The 23512-nt window shown below is 35.4% G+C and overlaps 1 protein-coding gene across 11 annotated transcripts in view; it reads left to right on the forward strand.

Annotated features, from left to right (window-relative positions):
- DGKB (diacylglycerol kinase beta) overlaps nucleotides 1-23512 on the forward strand; it is a 723907-nt gene that overhangs the window by 196005 nt on the left and 504390 nt on the right. For all 11 annotated transcript variants that reach the window (XM_058296926.1, XM_058296928.1, XM_071215137.1 and 8 more), the window contains 3 exons: nucleotides 14651-14700; nucleotides 17689-17763; nucleotides 22858-22977. In XM_058296926.1, coding sequence (XP_058152909.1) covers nucleotides 14651-14700; nucleotides 17689-17763; nucleotides 22858-22977 — 245 coding nt within the window. The remainder of the gene's footprint in view (nucleotides 1-14650; nucleotides 14701-17688; nucleotides 17764-22857; nucleotides 22978-23512) is intronic.

Consider the following 23512-nt stretch of genomic DNA (forward strand, 5'->3'; position numbering starts at 1 on the left):
ATTTCAGGATTAGCATATCAATTATTTTAAAAAAAGTTGGGATTTTTATTGGACTTGTATTCATTACCACATTAACAAGGATTTTTTTTTAAGTCAACTACTTGTAGATGTTAGCAACATTTACTAAATAGCTTTGCAGCAACAGCTAGATTAGTGTTTGATGAAGTAACTCAATACTTTGTTACCAACTTGACTGTTTTTCTAAGATTTATTTTTTATTTATTTTTCCCCTTTTCCCCCCTCCCATCCTCCCCAATTGTCTGCTCTCTGTGTCCATGCCCTGTGTGTTCTTCTTTGTCTGCTCATATTCTTGTCAGCAGCACCGGGTATCTGTGTGTCTTTTTGTTGTGTCATCTTGCTGTGTCATCTTGCTGCATCAGCTCTCAGTGTGTGTGACGCCACTCCTGGGCAGGCTGCACTTTTTTCACACTGCGCAGCTCTCCTTATAGGTGCATTTCTTGTGCGTGGGGCTCCCCTATGCAGGGGACACCCCTGCGTGGCACTGCATTCCTTGCACACATCAGCACTGTGTGTGGGTCAGCTCATCATATGGGTCAGGAGCCTGGTTCTGAACCCTGGACCTCCCATGTGGTAGGTGGACGCTCTATCCTTTGAGCCAAATTTGCTTCCCAACTTGACTTTTAAGACTATCACAGTCCATCAGGGTATCAACTTGGTACCTGTGCACATATTCTTAACTCATACTTAATCTCTAAATGAATACAACAACATAGTCAAACTTCTACTAACATGATATAACGATTCTGCATACAAGCAAAAACACACTACCATTTCCCCAGAAGAGGATGCAGAGAATTTGGATAATGCTCACTCTTCTCCTAGGTATCCTGTAACTTAAATACTGTGATGTGACATTAGCTATTATTAATATCTTATATAATAAGAAGATAAGAGAGGGAAGAAAACACACATACACACTCATAAGAAAATAAGTAAGAAACACAACAGTTATAGTCCTCTATTTTGCGACTGATCACATGGTCATATTTATAACTACCTTCCTCAACTATCCTTTCCATATTTCCTTTATCGTCAGCAAGTATCTAGCTGGTCATGGTTCTTTGCTTTGTTAGGTGACCTAAACTTTCATTCTGAAGATTCTGGGTAATTAGTAGTCCTGCCTGGATTGGGTGCTGCAATTTTCCATTTACTTTAATCACAGGGCATGGTGGTACTAAAAGATATACTAAGGGATTGCCTATATTCTAGGCATAATCTTCCTTAGCTCTATTGTGTAGTAGCAAGCCAATCCCCTTGGTAATCAGGATAAATCACCCTAGCCAGTACAGTTACTCCATTCCTTGCTTGTTGAATAAGAGGTATGAGGAGCTCAAAGAGGATGGGTAGTTTAGATTAGATTACTCAGTGGAGTCATTGCTGTGTCTCCTTTGTAACTAAGACTGCCTAGACCAGCAGAGGATAAGTTCATGTAGACAGAAAGCAAAAATTTGCTAGTGGATCACTAGGGTTAATAGTAAGTAGTGCTACTCCTATTTCAACCTTTTGATTCCTGGACACATGAATCCTGGCTTTGGGAAAAAGAACACCATAGATTGGATACTGGTTTAGAGCATATGCTGCCTTCTTCACAACATTTCTCCAGCCCTGCAAGGTACTGCCACTCAGTTCATACCATAATTAACTCTTCCAAAGGCCATTCCAGGACTGTGGGAAGATGGCATTGGACTAACAGGCAGAGCTCAATGCTCTCACAAAAACAATGGAGAAAAAGCCAAAAGCCATCCAAGGAACCTGCTTTGGAGGTCAGCAGACCAGAAAAGTGCTACAGAACTCCTAGGAGGGTGAGGGAAAGTGAGAAGAACCCCAAACAATGAACGTGAGTTACCAAGCCCCTGCAGTGGCTGGGAAAGGCTCTACTCCCCACCCCTAAGCTTTTAAGCTGCAATAAAACCCCTAGCTCACTGCGACTGACTAAGAAGGGAACAGACATCTTCTTCTCTATCAGTTGTTTCAAGGGAAAAGGGGGGGTGGAGTTAGGGGAGGAGGAGCTTTTCTTGAGTGAATTCAGCCAGCAAAGTGTGCTTTGGATTTCTACTCTGGAAAGTCAACATAGGAAAACGGGATAGCCAAGACTGAAAAACCTCCATGGAAATGTGTACCAATGAGCACAATCTGCTGGCCCATCTAGAAATTTCAAGGACTAAAACTGCTATGGTACTGTCTGTATCCTAACCCTTGGGAGAAAATCTGCACCCTTTTAGTGAGTCCCTGGCCCAATTTTAATAACTTAAGCTGGGCAATTTTAAAGACTTAGAATAAGTTGAATCAAGTATCAAAGAAGAGCTGTGGGGAAAAAAAACAATAAGCAAGAAAGAGAAATTGGCCATCAGAGTAAACTCACCAACATGTTCAGATGCCTAGATATCAGCAAAAAATTACAAACAATACTAGGAAACAGGAAGAGATGGTCCAGCCAAAGGAACAAACCAAATATGCTGAAGAGATACAGATTTTAAGACAATCAGTGATGATCACAGAACTCTCTTAAATCAATACAAATAATTTAAAGAAAATATGACTAAATAAAGGATATTAGGAAGACACTGGGTGAGCATAAAGAGAAATTTGAATGGCTGCAAAGAAAAGTAACAAAACTTATGGGAATGAAAAACATGATGGATAAGATTAAAATACATTAGAGGCACGTAAGAGCAAATTTGAATTGCTCAAAGACAGAATTAGTGATTTCGAAGACAGAACATCTGAACTGGAAAATACAGAACGGGAAGAGAAGATAATGGGAAAAAAAATGGAACAGAGTCTAGGGAATTTAATGATAATGAAAAATGCACAAACATTTGCATTATCAATGTCCCAGAAGGAGAAGAGAATGGAAAAGGGGCAGAAAGAATATTTGAGTAAATAATGACTGAAAACTTTCCAACTTTTATAAAATACATAAATATCAATATCCAAGAAAGATGACACACCCCTGACAGAATAGATCCAAATGACCTACCCCAGAAACCTACTAGTTAGAATGACAAATAATCAGAGATAAAGAGTGGATTCTGAAAGCAGCAAGAGAAAAGGAAAACATCACATACAAGGGAAACTTGATAATATTATGTGCCTACCTCTCATCAGAAACTATAGAAGTGAAAATAAAGTAGTATGATATATTTAAGGTACTGTAAGAGAAAAACTGCCATCAAAGAAATCTGTATCCAACAAAACTGTCCTTCAAAACTCGGGGTGAGAGAACAGATGTAGCTCAAGCTGGGAGGTCCCCAGTTTGGTTCCTGGTGCCTCCTGAAAGAAAAAACAACAACAAGCAAAACAAACAAACAAAAAAAAACAATTCAGAGTAGCTGATGTGGCTCAATGGTTGAGCACCGGCTTCTGATAGACATGGTCCCAGGCTCAATCCACAGCCCCCTGTACCTGAAAAATAAATAAATAAATAAAAGAATTTATATAAATCAATTAGGGACAAGTTTATATTCCCACATATTCATAAGCAAAAATGGGAATGATCAACCAAAGAAAGAAGCATATATAGCCAAAAATATATATTCATACTCTCTTATATGAGATATATTTCTGATACCCTGTTGACAAAGATGAAAACAATGATAATATGCAGGGTGCATGGAAGTATATCTTCAAATCTTGTTGAGGGGAAGTGGATATAGCTCAGTAGTTGAGCACCTGCTTCCCATACAAAAGGTCCTCGGTTAAATCCCTGGTACCTTCTTTAAGGAAAAAAAAAAATTAGGGTAAGTTCAAAGTCTTTACAGACAAAAAATGATAAAATATATTGCCAAAAGACCATAATTATAAGAGAAACTAAAGGGCGTGCTGCAGCCTATAAGGGAAAAAACAGAACAAGAGACTTGGAGGAGAGTATAGAAATGAAGATTATTAAGGAGGGTAAACTAAAGGGTAAGAAGACAGACAACAGAATAACATGACAACAGAGAGCCAAAGGACAAAATGGATGAAGTAAGTAACGCCTTTACAGTAATAACATTGAGTGTTAATGGCTTGAGGTCCCCAATCAAAAGATATAGACAGGGAAGCAGACTTGGCCCAATGGATAGGGTGTCCGCCTACCACATGGGAAGTCTGTGGTTCAAACCCCGGGCCTCCTTGACCCATTTGGAGCTGGCCCATGCGTAGTGCTGATGCGTGTGAGGAATGCCATGCCACACAGGGGTGTCCCCTGCATAAGGGAGCCCCACATGCAAGGAGTGTGCCCTGTAAGGAGTGTCACCCAGCACAAAAGAAAGTGCAGCCTGCCCAAGAATGGTGGTGCATGCATGAAGAGCTGACACAACAAGATGACGCAACAAAAAGAAACACAGATTCCCAGTGCTGCTGATATGGATAGATGCGGTCACAGAAGAACACAGCAAATGGACAAAGAGAGCAGACAACTGGGGGTAGGGAGAGATAAATTAATTAATTAATTTTAAAAAGATATAGACAAATAGATTAAAAAATATGAGCAATATATATGCTGCCTAGAAACAACCCATCTCAGATATAATGACAGAACCAGGTTAAAATTGAAAGGTTGGAAAAAGATATTCCATGCAAATAGTAATCAAAAAAGAACTAGAGTAGCAATACTGGACAAAATAGATTTCAAATGCAAAATTGTTATAAAAATAAAGAAAGTCATTATATATAAATAAAAGGGCAATTTACCAAGAAGAAATAACTATACTAAATATTTATGCAGCTAATCAGCATATCCCACAATACATGAGGTACACACTGGCAAAACCGAAGGGAGAAATAGTTGTCTCTACAATAATAGTTGGCGATTTCAATACAACACTCTCAGTATTGGGTAGAACATCTGGACAGAGAACAAATAAAGATACAGAGAGCTTGAATAATGTGATAAATGAGCTAGACCTAACAGACATCTATAGAGCATTGCACCTCAAACCAGCAAGATATACATTCTTTTCAAGTGCTCATGGATCCTTCTCTAAGATAGATCATATATTGGGTCACAAGACAAGTCTAAATAAATTTAAAAAGATTGAAATTATATGAAATACTTTCTCTGATGATAATGGAGTGAAGTTGGAAATCAATAATAGATGAAAAAAAGGGAAAACTCATAAATATTTGGAGATTAAGTAACAAACTTAAATAATCAGTGGGTCAAAGAAGGAATTGCAAGAAAATTCAGCAGATATCTTGAGATGGATGAAAATGAGAACACAACATATCAAAACCTATAGGACACCACAAAGGCAGTGCTGAGAAGGAAATTCATAACCCTCAATGCTTACATTTAAAAAATAAGAAAGAGCTAAAATTGAAGCTGTAACTGCACACCTGGAAGAACTAGAAAAAGAATGGTAAACTAATCCCAAACCAAGCTGAAATAAAGGAATAGTAAAGATCAAAGCAGAAATAAATGAAATTGAGAACAAAAACAACAACAACAACAACAAAAACAATAGAGAAAATTGATTAAACCTTAGCTAGACTGACAAAGGAAAAAGGGAGAAGATGCAAATAAATAGAATCAGAAATGAGAGAGGGGATATTGCCATTGACCCTACAGAAATAAGAGAGATCATAAGAGGATATTATGAACAACTGTGTGCCAAAAAACTAGATAGTGTACATGAGATGGACAAATTCCTAGAAACAAACGAACCACCTACACTGACCCTAGAAGAAACCTCAAGAAACCAATCACAAGTGAAGAGACTGAAAAAGTGTTCAGAAACCTCCCAAAGATAAAAAGCCTGGGACCAGATGGCTTCATGGGTGAATTTTACCAATCTTTTCAAAGACTATCTAATACCATTCTTGCTCAAGCTTTTCCAAAAAAATTGAACAGCAAAAAGTGTTACCAAATTTATTCTATGAAACCATCATAACCTTAATACCAAAATCATATAAAGATATTACAAAATAAATTACAGACCAACTTCTCATGAATATAAATGCAAAAATCCAAAACAAAGTACTTGAAAACAAAATCCAAAAGCACAGTAAAAGTATTATGCAACATAATCAAGTAGGAAAATCAGTTAGTGTAATGAACCATATTGATAAATTGAAGAAGAAAAATCATATTATCCTCTTGATGCAGGAAAGGCACTTGACAAAATACAGCACCTTTCTTGATAAAAACACTCCAAAATTTAGGAATAGAAGGAAACTTTCTCAATATGGTAGAGTGCATGAATGAAAAACCTACAGCTATCATTATAGTCAATGGTGAAAGTCTGAAAGCTTTTCCACTAAGATCAGGAACAAAGATGCCTGCTGTCACCATTGTCATTCAATATTGTACTAGAGGGTCTATCTAGAGCAGGGATTCTCAACCTTTTTTGTTCCAGATATCCTTTTGCCAGTCAGGTGAAAACCACAACCCCTTACAAAGTCCACACTATACTGTGTATTATTTACAAAAGAATAATGTTATTTTGAATTTTCAATTCAAGCTCACAGACCCCCTGAAATCTGAAATTACAGCCCTCATATTAAGAACCCCTGAGCTAGAGCAACAAAGCCACTAGAACTAATAGATGAGTTCAGCAAAGTGGCAGGATACAAGATAAATACACAAAAATCACTAGTTTCTTTACACTACTAATGTGCAATCTGAGGAGGAAATCAGAAAAAAAATCCATGTAAGTTCAGAAAAATCAGGAAAAAAATTCCATGTAAAATTCCAACTGAAACAATAAAATATTTAGAGATACACTTAACCAGGACCATAAAGGACCTATATTCAGAAAACTACAAAACATTGCTAAAGGAAACTGAAGACTTAAATAAATGGAAGTACATTCCATGTTCATGGATTGGAAGACTAAACATTGTTAAAATATCAGTTTTACCCAAACTGATTTACAGATTCAATCCAATCCCAATAAAAATCCCAACAGCCTTTTGTGTAGGAAATGGAAAAGCCAATTATCAGATTTATTTGGTAGGGTAAATGGCCTAAATAGCTAAAAACATCTTTAAAAAGAAGAACAAGTTTGGAGGACTCTTACTTCTGAACTTTATGGCATATTAGTTACCTACATTGGTAAAAACAGCATGGTATTGGCATAAAGACAGACACATTGATCAATGGAACCAATTTGAGAACTCAAAAATAGACCCTCACATCTATAGTCAAGTAATTTTTTAAAAAATTAAAATGATTTATTATTATAAAAGAAAAGTAAATACTTTTCACCCTTTTGACAAAGTCCTTTGTGGTGCAAATGTGTTCAATTTTTTTTGTTTTTTAGTTTTTTTGTTGCCTTTTTTTTAGGATATACAGATCACACAAAATGTTACATTGAAAATATAAGAGGTTCCCTTCCCATATACCCCATACCCCACACCGCCCGCCCCCACTCCTCTCACATCAACAACTTCTTTCATTAGTGTGGTAGATTCATTGCATTTGATGAATGCATTTTGGAACACTGCTACACAGCATGAATTATAATTTATGTTGTAGTTTACACTCTCTCTCAGTCCATTTAGTGAGTTATGGTAGGATATATAATGCCCTGCATCTGTCCCTGCATTATTCAGGACAACTCCAAGTCCCAAAAATGCCTCCTTATCATACCTCTTTTTCCCTCTCCCTGCCTTCAGCAACTCCTATGGCCACTGTCTCTGCATCAATGATATAATTTCTTCCATTGCTAGAGTCACAATAATTCTATAGTAAAATACCAATAAGTCCACTCTAATTCATATTTGATTCCTCCATCCTGAAGACCCTGGGATAGTGAAGCACACTCCATCTCTAAATTGAGAGGGGACTAAGCTCCCACATGGCTGATGGATAGGATTCTCCTGCTTGCAGTTGTAGACTCTCTCAGTTCCTTGCTGTGGTGGTTGAACATCCTCACCTCCCTGCCAGCTGACTTGGGCAAGTCCAAAGACCTGGAGAGTAGGTGTTGCAACTCTGCTGAGGCTCAGGACCCAGCTGGCACATGGACAGTTCAGAGATTGAGTCTCCTGGACATACACCAACCCTAGCACCAAACATAGGTTCAATAAAAGTGACAGAAGAGGCATGTGTAGAGAAGTCACATCTGTGTCCACCTCCATCACACTCAGGAGCACAAATTCTAAAGTAGGACCCACAGGCAAGGCACTGAACTCTAGAGCCATCTTACATGACTGTAGTAACCTGGGTGTCTCCACAGCCCTCAGGAACACCACTACCAGGGGTTGTATCTACTTTGGCTGTCTCTGAGATCCTGCTGAGATGTGCATAAGTGTGACCCCTCTGATGACCTCCCAACTCATTTTGAAGTCTCTTAGCCATATAAACTCATTCGTCTATACCATTTCCCCCTTTTATTCAATTTCTTTTTCTAGTTGCATCACCAGCCAGTGCTTGGTAGTAATCCCTCGGCACCAGGGAGGCTCATCCCTGGTAGTCATGCCCCACAGGGGGAAGGTAATGCATTTATATGCTGAATTTGGCCTAGAGATTTGCCACATTTGAGCAACATGGAGGCTCTCAGGAGATAACTCTTATGCACCCTGCAGCTCTAGACCAAGTTGAAATTTCAAGCACACAGACTCATAAGTCATTAGTATCAAAGGCCCATCATTGGACCATCCTTCTTCACTGGTCTTTGTCCTGGCACTTGGGGGATTGTTTCTGTTCCATTGGAGAATGTGACAGAGCTTCCCAGGATGGGAACTCAGCATTCCCTCAGTTGTCTTCTGAAACTCTACCCACTGTGTCAATAACCAATGAACATCTAAACATATCTATATACCCTATATGCCGGCCCTGGAAAACTCCCTCCCACCCATGTATCCCCCATCAATGACAACCTACATCAATGCTCCTTCCCTGACATAGCTGAACCCTCTGTGATCCAAAACTTTTTCAAAAATGAAACCTAATATATTGCCAAATTCAATTAATAGGAAAATGAAATAGTAGTGATAGATTTAAAATTAGAAATAAAATACATAATAATTTGGAAAAACTAAAATAAAATGAAAAATAAATTAGAGTATTAAAAAAATGAAAATATAAATTTTTTTTGATGTTTTTGCTTTTCATCACTGTAATAGTTGCTGCCCTGTATATACAGTGGCCAGGCAATCTCTTCCTTTCTTCCTCAGTGTCTTACATCTTTTTTTTTTTATTAATGTCTTCAAAAAAGTTTTAGGTCACAGTAAAATCACATATAGAATATAGGGTACTCCCATATACCCAACTTCCTCCACCTTTTCTCCCTTCCCCAGCAGTGATCTTTTTACAACTGAATGTTACATTTGCTACAACTGACTACAAATATTGAAACATAGCAGTCAAGTGATTTTTGACAAGGTGGTCAAGCCCTCCCAGCTGGGCCAGAACAGTCTATTCAACAAATGGTGCTGGGAAAACTGTATATCCCTATCCAAAAGAAAGAAAGGGGACCTGTAGCTCACACTTTATGCAAAAATTAACTCAAAGTGAATCAAGGACCTAAATATAAAAACAATAGAACTCCTCAAAGAAAATGTAGGAAAACAACTTCAAGACTTTGTTTTAAGAAACAACTGCCTACTACACCCAAAGCATGAGCAACAAAAGACCTCCTCAAAAGTAAACACTTTTGCCCCTCAAAGGACTTTGTCAAAAGGGTAGAAAGGCAACTGACTCAATGGGAGAAAATATTTGGCTATCATGTATCTGATAAGGGTTTAATATCCATGATATGCAAAGAAATCATACAACTCAACAATAAAAAAAACAAACTACCCAATTAAAAAATGGACAAAAGACTTGAAAAGACAATTGTCCAAAGAAGAAATACAAATGGTGAAGAAACACATGAAAAAAGTTCAACTTTGCTAGTGATTAGGAAAATACAAATCAAAACTACAATGAGATATCATTTCATACTTATTAGACTTGCTGCTATTAAAAATTAGGAAAATTGTAAATGTTGAGAGGATATGGAGAGATAGGAATGCTTATTGGCTGTTGGTGGGGATGTAGAATCATATAGCCACTGTGGAGGACAGTGTGGCATTTCATAAGGAAGTTGAGTATAGACTTGCCATGTGACCTGCCAATACCATTACTAGATATATACCCAGAAATACTGAGAGTAGAGACATCCAATGAAAAACTGAGGGTTAATCTGTGCAGAATTGGTAAAAATGTTCTTTGGAAATTAACATAAATGGCAAAAGCATGTCATGGTGTTTGTAACTATCAGAGCTACTAATATTATATGGGTATGACAATAGTTGAATGGGAAAATCCAAGGCAGTGTATATTACTAGAAGGAAATCTAAAAACTGTAACAAGGGACTGTATAAGATAGTAAAACCACACATAAGACATGAATATGGGTGATATTGCATATAAAGGCTCTTTTTACAAAATATAAATACAAATATACTAGATAGAAGGAAAGGGAATAGCTATGTACGGCAAGGGGAAGTATAGAGAGACTGAGAGGTGATGAGTTTTGTTTGTTTCTTTGTTTTTTATTATTATTATTATTATTGGAATAGTGAAAGTCCTCTAAGAATGATTACAGTGATCAATGACCAAATATGTGATTAAACAAAATATCATTGATTGTACACTTTGGATGGATTTATGCTTTATTAATATGTATGAATAAAATTCATTTGTTAAAAAAACCAATCTACTGTTATACCCCTAGTTTATTAAAATACACATTCAGTCTAAGAATTTAAAAACTCAAAATTGAAGAAATTCTCCCCAAGAACAGAAATATTAGGAGTAAGATATTATCAGATCAAGGTTCAGTTATATATAAAATAGCTAAAATATCATGTTTAGGTCATGTGAAAAGACAAGAAAAACACATGAAGGAATGTCTGTTGGTACAAGTTCAATGTTAAGTCATTGGTATTTCGATGTAACACCAACAAACAATAAGAAAATAAAAGTTTAAATTTTTTTCATTTATGGCAATATCAGCATTATTACTTTAATTTACATCACAGTAAATCTACCCAGAAAGCTATAAAACATTATTGAGGGAAATTAGAGATCTGAAAAATGAAAGGGAGATAGCATAGTTGAAGATATGAAGACTCAATGTTTCAAAGATTCTTCCCAAATAAATCCATAGGTTCCATTCAGTCTCATTAGAAATTCAGCATTTTGGGGAAAATGGGGTTGACAATCTTTATCTAAACATGATATGTAAATACAAAGGGGAGGTATAGCCAAAGGATATATTTGATTTTATTTCAAGTCATAATACAAATTAGAAGTAATTAAGACAGTGTGGTAGTGTTGCATTGATAGACAAATAAGCCATTTGAAGTGAATTTGGAATCCAGAAACTGCCCCATACATATATGGATACTCAGTTACAGAAAAGTTGGCACAGAAGAGCAAGTAAGTACCATCTTTTCAGTAATGGTGCTTAGTGAAATGATATCCATATTTCCCATTCTTTCTTTTATCAATTTACCCTAAAACTTAAAGGCTTAAAACAACAGTCATTTTATTTTCTCTCATTATATTTGTGGATCAAAATTTTGGGAAAGGCCTATTTAGACAGTTCTGGCTCAGGGTCTCATTCAGTTACAATCAGGCAGGTGAGATTTGGAACAATGGGTTCCTGGACCATCTGAGAACTGTCCTGCCACCCTTCCCTCTCACCTTCCAATTCCGATGTTAAAGTTTCTGTGAGATACAGGAGGAGAAGTTCTTCATGATATAAATGTAAAAATAAACATAAATGTTTGATAAATTAGTCTTCTACTAAAATAATCTTCTGTTGGTCAAAGACAATACTAACAGAAAGAAAAGTTAAAAAAACAGAATGGTATATTTGCAACATATAAACAAAAAAAGGGCTTAAATTCAAAATATATGCAGAATGTTTTTGAATCAATAAAAAAATGAACAGGAAATCCTATGGAAAATTGGGCAAGAGTCTTGAACAGTCATTTGAACAAAGAGGATATTTGGCCAATAAACATGAAAACTAGCTCAATATCACTAAAAATAAAGGGAATGCGAATTAAAACAACAGTGAGATCCCTATGTGTTCTGGCTTAGACTGGAAGTCTGGCAATACTCAGTGTTGGTGAGGATATTAAGCAACTCAGTCTCATTGACTGGTCTTGAAAGTCTAGATTGGTACAGCCACTTAAAAAATGTTAGGGTAATATATTGAACACATTTCTCATTTTAACGTTTTTTAAGTGTACAATTCAATGGCACTAATTACATTCTCAATGTTGTGTTACCATCACTACCATCCATTACCAAATTTTTTTCATTATCCCAAACAAAAGTTTTGTAGCCATTAAGCATTAACTTCCTGTTTCCCTCCCCCCAGTCCTTGGTAACCTCCAATCTACTTTGTCTCTGTGAATTTTCTTATTTTAGAAATTTCATATGAGTGGTATAATACAATTTTCCTTTTATGCCTGGCTTATTTTACTCAACATCAAGTTTTCAAGGTTCATTCAGATTGTAGCATAGGTAGAATGACTTTTGAAAACTTCTCCACAGCCTTTTTTCTTGGTTCACTAACATCTGACTGATAAACTTGTGTTTCTTATTTGTGGATCCTGGGTCATGAACCAAGTCTAGTTTTAAGTGATACTAGAAAAGAACAGGTGTCTTTCATTTTTACCTTCTATTGTGCTTCATAAAGTTGGTTCTAGAACATAGGAAGACATTTCAGATGCTGCCAATGAATGATAGATATTCACAACTCCATTTATGTATATATCTTTGAGCTCACACTTCCAATAATTTCTGCCAATAGATGCAGGATATTGACAAATATGAGCTATATGAAACAATTTAGCAGCTATTTACTTCAATAAGTATAGCAGAATCACAACTATCCCTTGTTTTAAAATACAGTCAGATTTTTCTAAGTCCTGTGTCATTTCTGTAGTTAACCCCTTCTTTGAGTGGCCTGTGAATTCTTGCCCCTACCTACAAAGATATTCTTACAATTTGCTTGTGCGTAAGAAAATCTTGAGTGCTTAGTATCCACGTAGTAGTAGTTTTCTTTGGTGCATTTTATTCTCAATCATTGGAGACATGAGAGAGAGTGATCATCATTGTTTGCAAATAAAAATATTTATGACTTTTAGTTGACCTAACACTGTTTACCTTAATTCAATTCTTAGGTACAGATTTTTCCCCTCACAATTTAACATCTTATTGTCCTTTTGCATCTACAAGGAATAGAATATCATAGTTAACTTGGCAACATTATTCCTTTTAGTGATATACAGACCTAATTTTGTGTTTTAAGAATAAATATCTTACAATTGGTGAAATGCAATGATTTTTATTATAAACAGATTAATAATTAGTTACAGACAACCAATCAAGGTAGCTGTACAATTATGTCTCCTAATTAGAAATGCCTTTATTAGTATTAAACATAAAATATCAAGATTCTTCAGGAAATTATACAAACCCAACACAAATCCTGACTCCTCTATTTTTACAGCTGTGTCATTCTCCTTTGTTTATCTCAAAATGGCACCTGCAGCTCCTCCACAGTCTCCTGTTGATGTGTGAATTATACAGGGAATCCTCAGGCCGGTTGTTGACCTCTGTCATCCTGCTTTTCTGAACTCACTACCAACAGAGCCAACACTTTCCTTTTCCTTACTTTATTAGTTCAAAGATAAGTTACCCTGTGAAGCTCCATCTCAGATTCAAACAAATAAACCATTAAAGCCACAATATGAATGCTTTTTATGCCTTGGCATAGTCCATCAGAAAGAATCCCTTAGCTTGCACTTCCCTTTCCTCTCTCATACTGCTTGGGGCAGAGCAGAGTGTCGATCACAACAATTGTTTTGAATTAGTTGAGTTGGATTTAAAATTTGCAACCCAGTGGAGCTCAGGTGCAACATATGGGAAACCAAGACCGGAATGCATAAGAAAAGAGTTTGTTGGTCATAGGTCCCAGAGAGAGAGAAGGGGACCATGAGTGGTCAGTGGTGATTGCATATACGGGTTTGGGCTATGGGATATTTAGGCCTCAGGATAGATGTGCTTTTTATCTAGGCCAGAGGTCAGTGTTGAGGCAAGTGGCTTAGCCAAAGTAAGATGGAAGCCGAGGCAAGACACATACAGTTTTCATAGTTATAACATCAATGGCTTATACTTGTGTAGTGGTTTAAGGTTTTTGATACACATTTGTATGTACCACCTGACTTAACTTTCATGACAAATATGTGTCAAATGACAGAGGTGATTATGCTCATTTTACAAATAGGGAAACGGTGTTTGACTAAGCTCATAGTGTGAAAGATTCCAAATTATAATTTATTTCTGTAACTCCTAATCAGTTATGTTTTCTCCTTAATAATCAGGCTTGAATTGCCTAAAGTTCTCCTCTTCTGTTAATGATCTTATAATAAAGAGTTTGAACAAATAATATTTTTAGTGTTTTCTAAATATAGCACAAAACTTGATAGACTTTAATTATATCTGATAGCCTGTGCTTTTGTTTACTAATTTATTCATTTTCAATTGAGTTTGGGTAATAACCCTGAAAATTAATTGTTTGAGCAGGGGAGGGATTGATTAGCTATTTTCAACAGAAAACACATTTTAAGGAATGTGCTTAAAACTAACATTGCTTTTATTCATCTATAATCTTTTTTTCAACACCTCTTTTACTTCTAGTTATGTTTCGCCTTTATGACACGGATGGAAATGGCTTCCTGGACAGCTCGGTAATTTTTTCTTCAAATTTTCTGTGAAAATTTCAAAATAGTTTCTTCTAAAAAATGCAATGAATAAATTTATAGCTATTACCACAGAAAGCACTCTAAATATAATTTCCAAGCACTCATGCAGCATTTTTATCATCTGGCTTTGAAAGAGAATGATCTGAGGAAAGTGTTAGGATTATGGTTGTTCTAGAGGATAGATGTGCTACAAAAACATGATTTTTTCCTGCCTTGAACTTAGATAAAAAGGGAAGACTCCAACTTCATCTGAATAAAACATGAGAAAAGTTGAGATCATAGATGTAGAGAGAGGGAAAACTTAGTGTGATTCAACACTAAGGAAAATACTGAGAAACAAGGAAATTATAAAGTCAATTTAATTATTTTATGGTCTTCCCTCTTTATAAAAGTATTCTTAGCCATTTATAATATTGAAATTTGTGTATAGGTTTATAGATTGCTTTGCTAAAATTACTCCTTTAAAATGCCTTATCCAATTTTATATGCAACTTGCACTCTAACTAGTTATAGTCATAAAAAAACAATAATAGAAGGAAAAATGTCATCTCTTTATGGTATCACTGAAAGGAATAAATTAAAAATAATACTGTTCTCATATAACTTAAGAGGAATAATTAAATATGCTTTTTTATTTATAATATGCACAGATCATTGAGAGTTTCCAAAGAAATAGAAATTAGACATTCATTTCAGTAAAAGTAAGTTCAACTCAGGTTCCATCCAATAGTGTATTTTAGATTTGCTGATAACATATTTTATACATCATATTATATATCTATCCCAGGTAAGATGAATAAGCACAGGGTTATAGAAATGATAGACTAAATTTAGAGTTATGGAAAAATTGCAGTGAACAGGTATATTAAAATACAAATATTATGGTGCATTAATTACTGATTAAAATAAAAACGATCTCTGACGAGTGAGTTTCCCGTGGCATTTGATGAACCTTAGTATGGCAGACTCATATAGACTTTCACAAGTAAAGCAGGGACGTTTGAGGCATTTTTATGAAATGCTGAATAGGATAATGGTACATTAGCTTCTCCAGAAAGATATAAAAATGTATAATTCTGACTCTGGGGAATGACCACACTCTGAATTGATGTTGTGATTGTGGGATTTCTTATGGTTAATTCTGTAATTTTTTAAATGCATTTTTAAAGTGCCTGGTAGTCTTTATTTTTCCATTTAGTGATATTAAACTACATGGTAAATTTGCTCACTTTCTGGTATTTCAGAGCTAGGTATTTAGATTTATTTTAGATATTTCCATATGCTTATTGTTGCACTTCAGGTTATACTAAAGCAAATTATATTTTAATACAGATTTGTTTATTTAATTTCCTTTTCAATAATATTAAATGGATGTTTCTTTACTAGGCTTTTAGCCACGGTTTGGCAGCTGGTTTGAAAATTCAGGCAAATGCTTTTTTCATTCTCTAGCCATTTTTTAACATTTAGTAGGTTGCTAGCAATATTTATAATTGTATTCCCAATATTCAACAATGGATTGGGGATAAATAAATTTATATATGGCTAAACTAGTCTTTTAATAATTAAAGATCTGAAAGAAAGATTTACTTTCTAAGGTTTTCTCCACATGAACTCCTCCTGCTGCAGTGTCATTTGTCTTAGAATTTTAAAGGTATAGCAGTTCATCTACTGGTGGCAAAACAGAAAATACTGATAATTTGAATAATGGCTCCTAATAAGTAGTTAATATTTATTGATCACTTACAGTGTTGTAGATACTAAGATAAATGTATTTCCTATAATTATTTGTTGAATCCTCTCAGTAGTTCTACGAATTATATAAAATTGGAATATCCATTTTACTGATATGGAAACTGAGTCTTAGTGAGGTAAAATGACTTATTCAATATCACATGCCTACACAGTCATCTGCCAAAAATTGTTTCTGTTCTAAACGCCTAACTCAGGACTTTAAGCCTTCCAGTCCACTGATATATATAAGCAAAGACAACACAGGGGTAGTCTATAATTTCAGGGGATCTGTGGTTTCATAATTGCTTATCTATAATTAATAAATGAATTAATTTTATAATGTTTCTGGAACAACATGCCTTACCTATATAAGATATTCACATTTACTTTTTTACAGGAGAGAGGAAGTGTAACTTTCAGCAGTTTTTCAATATACTTTCAAATCTTGTTCCCTATTACTTCTTTCATTATAAATTGCAATGTTAAACACTACTTTTAATTATGTCAGGGACAATTTTAAAGTTACACACATTTTGAAAGCTATATTTAATCATTTCTGGAGAAAGAAAGTAAAAAAATTAAAACATTACGTAAGCATATATAAAAATGTTAATGTATTTAGTAAAGCCATGTGTATTAATTAGAAGTTCTTCAAAGAGCTGACATTTGGGCAAAATAATATGAAAATTCAAATAAAAATTCTATCCCCTAACAAAGTAAACTCTACATAAACTTAGCCTCTAGACTCTGACCCCGAACGCTCCTTTAACAGAGCTAGTTATACAAATAAATGATTGGAAGAGTCAATATATGTTCTCAGTGTATCAAAATAAAACTAAACCTCTCAGTTGCCTTCAAAACTTCCTTCCGCCCTTCCACACCTGTTTTTAGACCAAAAAAATCAGGATACTCAGTAACTTAAAAATCCTACCTTGTAGAAATATATATAGACTCTATTGTCATCAAATCTTCCAGTAGAAAAAAAATCTTTCTTTGTGTAGTTGCTCCCTCTGCTGGTGAAGATTCCTAAATAAGTTACCCAATGAATCTACAGTCAGGCTTCTGCTTTCTGTCTCAGAAATTTTTTTACATCTAATTTTATCTAATATTATACAATATTGACCACATAACTTCTTTATTTTTGAGCCACATGTTTAACTGGACAATTCCTGTAAGTCTAAGTTTGTGAACTTGCTAAGAACATGTATTCTCTCTCCCTCCCTCCCTCTTTCTCTTCTCCAGGAACTAGAAAATATCATCAGTCAAATGATGCATGTTGCAGAGTACCTTGAATGGGATGTCACTGAACTTAATCCAGTAGGTATATAAACATTTGAACTGTTGGCTAACTTCCGGAAAGGCCCTTTCTCTTTTGTATTTTCTGGGACCCTAATATATTATGGGTGATTTGATTTTTGCCTTTTTCTAATCACTAGTCAAAGTGGATTCTGAAAAACATAAAAAGATATATATGGCTGTAGTATTCAGCAAAGGGGGCACAGAGGCAAAATACCAAAAATCAATTGGTTTATATAAAAGATGTTTATTTGGGAAGGAGCTTATAGATATCAGGTCGTAAAGCTTAAGTTACTTCCCTTACCAAAGTCTATTTCCACGTTCTGGAGCAAGATGGGTGCTGACATCTGCGAGGGTTCAGACTTCCTGGGTTCCTCTCTTCCCAGGGCTTGCTTCTGTCTGGGCTCAATGTTCCTCTCTTCCTGGGGCTTGCTTCTCTTTCCTCTGTGAGCTTACTTCCTGCTACTCCAGCTTAAGGCTTCAGCATCAAACTCCAACATCAAAATTCCAACTTTAAGAACCTTTCAACTCTGTCCTTTGCCACGTCTTTTATCTGTGAGCCCCCACCCACCCTACTGGCATAAGAGGTTTACCTGATTAAGTAATCCAATATAATCCAATAAACCCAGAGGAAAAGATCAGTTTACAAACATAATCGAATATTTCTTTTTGGAATTTATAACTATATCAAACTGCTACAATGACATTCTTAAGATTGTAGCAGTAACTTTTGCTCTTCTGCCTCATGGAATTAAATTTTAATGGTGCTCTTATGTGTGTTGGATAAGTGGAAGCTGCTGAGAAACACTGCCAAGGTCATACCAAAGTCATGCCATGCCATAAAGAAGTTAGAATTGATACATGACTGAATTAGTCAGCCAAAGGGGTGCTGATGCAAAATTACTAGAAATCTGTTGGCTTTCATAAAGGGTGTTTATTTGGGGTGGAAGCTTAGCTACCAGGCCATAAAGAGTAAGGTACTTCCCTCACCAAAGTCTTCTGCGACATGTTGGAGCAAGATGGCTGTTGACATCTGCCTGGGTTCAGTCTTCCTGGGTTCCTCTCTTCCTGGGGTTCATTTCTCTCTGGGATCAGATTCTCTGTCTTCTCCACAATGTGAGCTGTAGACAATAAGGTGACCAGCTCTGTCTCTCTCCTGAGGCTTCTACCATGTCTCTATTCCTCTGTATTCTTACCTGTGTGTTCACTTCCTGGGCTCCAGCTCAAAACACTCTTATCTTTTGCCATGCTGTTTTCTCTGTGAGTTCCCACCCTCCAAGGTGGCAGGGATGCAATTTCCTACTGACATGGCCTTGATCATTATTTAATCAACTAAACCTCTGAATCCAATATAGTCTAATATGCTCAGAGGAAAAGACCAGTTTACAAACATAATCCAAAATTTCTTTTTGGATGCATCAATAGTATAAAACTGCTACAATGACCTTCTTATCTTCAAATAGAAATAGCTGAAATATTAAACCTAAAAGTGAATGAAGGCTGTTGAGAAGATGATGATGAGAGTTTACTATGCACTGTGCACTATTACTATGTGTATATGTGTTATTTATGCTTGCATATCTCTGAGGTAGATAGTACACTTTTCCTCATTTTACAGAGGTGGAAATTGAGACCCAAATATGTTAAAGTTACTTACTCAAAACTCTACTGCTACTAAATGATGGGGCTGGGGATTTTGAATCAGATTGCTTGAAGAAATAGTATCTAAGTGCTTATAAGAACATAAAGACTTTTTATTTTGAATAGGTGCATATCAAAGTTACATTTTAAATAGTTGAATTAAACCATACTTGTTTAGAAACCATACTTGGGTAGAAGTGATACGTGCTATTGATCTTAGTTTATTTTTGAAACCAACTAAGTTTAGCAAATTGTACATGAATAAAGGAAATAAAAATCAATTTTATTTAAATAATCTTCATTTTATATGAAGATAAAGAAGGCTATTTGTTAACACTATTCATATCAATGCAGTCAAAAGCATGATTATGGCATAATTATTTGAAGTAAAAGCTGATAGAATTCCCTTTCTATAGGGGAACTTGGGGCTTTCCCAGTTTTAACTTAACTGTTGTCCTTCTGGGTCTTTTGGATGTGGAAATGCACATGCTGTGCTCATGGTAGGTGGCAGATATCCTTCACAGTTTTCAGTTTATTTATGGGATAACATATTAAGTGGAAACATTCATTTAATTCTGAGAATATTGCTTGATTCACCTTACTAATATTTTGATGAAATCAACAGACTTCCCATATGTTTTGTTGGCCTTGCCATTTATTTTTCCCTAAAACTGCTTTCTCCTATCCTGTTTACCTTTCTATATATGAATATAGTTAATCTTCCAATCATAGATTGGTAGAATTATAAAACTCTAAGTAGAATGCAATGATCTTTTTCATTTTCTCCAAAAAGTTTTCTAACAAGGAAATCAGGTTCTACATACTTCATCCCTTTATCTTATAAATTCCATAGATAGTTTTGCCGTCATGTTTCTGTCAAATAAGATGAAATTTAAGAGCATAAATATAAACTCTGTAATAAATTATTTGTTACCTTGGGTACTGTGGCTTAACTGTTGTGCATTTAAACACAATTTAAATGTTTTTGGCTGGCTGTAAATTAGCAGAAGTCAACAATGTTATGTAAATGCAAAAAACTCCCACTATTTTGGGCTATATTCATATAGACACTTTACACTGTGATAATACAAATACATGATGACAGTGTCATATGGAGAAAAGTATGTTAAGTTTTATGTACAGCACATTAAGAATAACATGTAGTAATTTAATTAGATTTTTCCATTAATTGAATACTAAAGTGTCAAGGGATGTAGTTGTCATGCTATGTAGTTTTTATTAGACACAGCTAGAGACATTGGCTGAGAAAAGAAATGCATAAGTAAACAAACATGGCAATTTTATTTAATTATAACAGTAAGTGTACCATAAAAAAGTATTTAGGTTTTTCCTATGTTGCATCAGAGGGTGCAGTCCAAGTACATGCATAAAATTAAAAAAAAAAAAACATTTCTTGTCATTCTAAGAAAGATCTTCTAGAACATAAGTGTTCAAAATGAAATAGGCTTCTTTGTACAGTAGAAAATCTCTTAGAAGTAAAAAATAGTGAGAAATTGTAGAAGGGGATTCAAGTCTGTATGTACAATAGCTTGGGACTTGGGCTAAAAGTTTCTCAGGTTATTTTCATTCCACTTTTCTTGGCCATGATAATCATGAAAGGGAGGGGAACTGCAGGGCATCTCTTTGCCTGGAACTTAACTCCTCTCAAGACCATCTCCCCAGGTGCTTGCCGGGACCTGAGCCTCTGAAGGTCTGAGCTTCCCTGGTGTCACTGGGGTTCGGGGCAGACTGGGTGTCTTTCCATATTGGCTTTCAAAGAAGTGGACATAACCTTTTCTCAACAATGTTTTTTGTTTTGTTTTGGAGGGAGGTGGATTTGCCAAAAAGATCTGGATGCCAATAAGAAGGAGGTTTTGGTAGCTGGGCAATCTAACTATGGCAAATACCTATGGCAGAATGCAAGTAGTAAACTATACAAATAAGAACAACAACAACTATACAACAGTATTTGTCGTGGATTCACTGATAAGTCGGCCTTAGCTGGGAGTAGTTTAAAAAGCAGGCAGGCAAAATAAAAGCCTTACCTTGTACAGTGTGGTTGCTGTCAGAGTACTGTTGTGCCTGCCGCTTTGACAGCCCTCCTCATTTTAAACAAGTGCACCTGTTGCCAGACTTCCTGAAAAGTTTTTATTTATAAATAAAGGTAAGTGACCATTTGAGTTTAATGGCAGTTAGTAGGAAAGACAGACATGACCTTGGAAGGAGTTTTTTTCACACGAGCACAGGCTCTAACATTAAATTTATTAGATACGAAATGAAAGCGTTAGCCATCTGAAACAAACGTTCTCTATGTTAGTGCTCTTCTCATCTACTCGTTTTTCCTATTGAGCAGTGTGCCTTCAAAGTGTAGGATATTTTAATTCAACCTTTTCCCTAAATTCTAAATAATTTCCTTTGTCATTTGTTTTGTGAGTAATAAAATAATTATTTACCACCATTAAAAATTTTACTTTTCAATACCTCTAGGTAAGTTTTTTGTAATGAAGGAAAATAGCTCTGGTTTCTAAATGCTTTGTGAGGAAAGGCCCATGTCAGTCAAGCACCAGAGTAGGCAAATAGTACCTCCATCAAAAAATCAAGTGTTTCATTTCTTGCACCTTCTCAGATCTTTGCTTTAGATGCCATTTGCATTTCTTTCTTAAATTTTCCATATTACTTAAAGGAAGACAGTTTCTTCGGAGTTTTTACTGTGTTTCTCCCCACTCTTATATAATTTCTCTTAAAAAAAAAACACACAAAAAAAATCACTGTCAACCCTATATGACACTTGATATACTTGCCAGGGGATCTACAAAGAAACTTATAACATATTAACACATTTAACTCTCCCAAAAACCCTGTGAAGTAAATACCAGTATGACCACCATACCACAGAGAGGAAAACGGATTACAAACAAAAACTGTGGAGAACATTGTGAGACACTGGGTGCAAGTCAACTTTAGAAAAGAAATCTGAACAAAAATGATTTGATCATTTCCTTTCTTGGCTCAATTCAGTTCTGATAGGCAATTAAAAGGAACTTGATGTCCATCCTGTCCCCATTGCTACTTAGAAAAGAAGTATTTCAGCTCTTTATCATGAAGTTAATTTGTTCAGACTCTTTCCAGCATATATTTGAAGAAAAAAATTATCTGGAGAAAGTAATTAAAGGCCACTTATACCCTTATATTCAGGATACCTTCTTGCTTTAGCTGTGTCTTTCATTGGCAATATATTAAAAAGTTAAGCAATTATTTCTAAAAGTTGATCAATGTAGGTACTCAGGTTCTGGAAATCATAAGAAAGCTGCTATTTCCTCAGTAATGGGATTAATGTTGACCTGCATGAGCTATGTATTTCTCCCAAGCCTCTCCTTAACTGTGTTAAAACCAATTAAATGTAACACTTTGCTATATTGTATAAAAGTCATTTTATTTATTCATTGCAAATTTCCCTTGTCCCCTCTGCTCTAGATCCTCCATGAAATGATGGAAGAGATTGACTATGATCATGATGGAACTGTTTCTTTAGAGGAATGGATCCAAGGGGGGATGACAACAATTCCACTTCTTGTACTCCTGGGCTTGGAAAATGTAAGCATTAATACAAAGGAGAGTGGCCTGGTGGGAAATCAGTAGGGTTCTCTACTATACATTTTGATTATAAATTGATCTTGCCATTTTCTACCATTAAGCATGTAACAAAACAACATGGTGGTGCAATTTAACCATACCCCTTATATAAAAATACTTGCCACAGACATATTGACTGATTTTAGGTATTGCCTTAGGATCTTTAGGATTTAATATGTGATTTCTGTCTTTTGTTTCATCTATTTAAGGCATAATCTAGTTTTAAAAAAGCAAAACAAAAAAAAAACACAAAACAATAACAACAAAACCTTCTCATAATATCTTAATGCAATAAATTTTCCTCCCCAATATTATTACAGTCTGTGGTTCTGGGGTATTTCATCCCATCCCAATGCTCTGTTCACACGAAGATATTCAATTTTATTGATAACCAATACTTTGGGGAGGACTTTATATATTTGAGATGCTTGAGAGGCTATATAGAGAGAGTTTTTCTTGCATATAAGCAGATTAACCAGGCTGTCAAACCAAACCT

The sequence above is a fragment of the Dasypus novemcinctus genome, chromosome 5 (genome assembly GCF_030445035.2).
Source record: "Dasypus novemcinctus isolate mDasNov1 chromosome 5, mDasNov1.1.hap2, whole genome shotgun sequence".
NCBI lineage: Eukaryota > Metazoa > Chordata > Mammalia > Cingulata > Dasypodidae > Dasypus > Dasypus novemcinctus.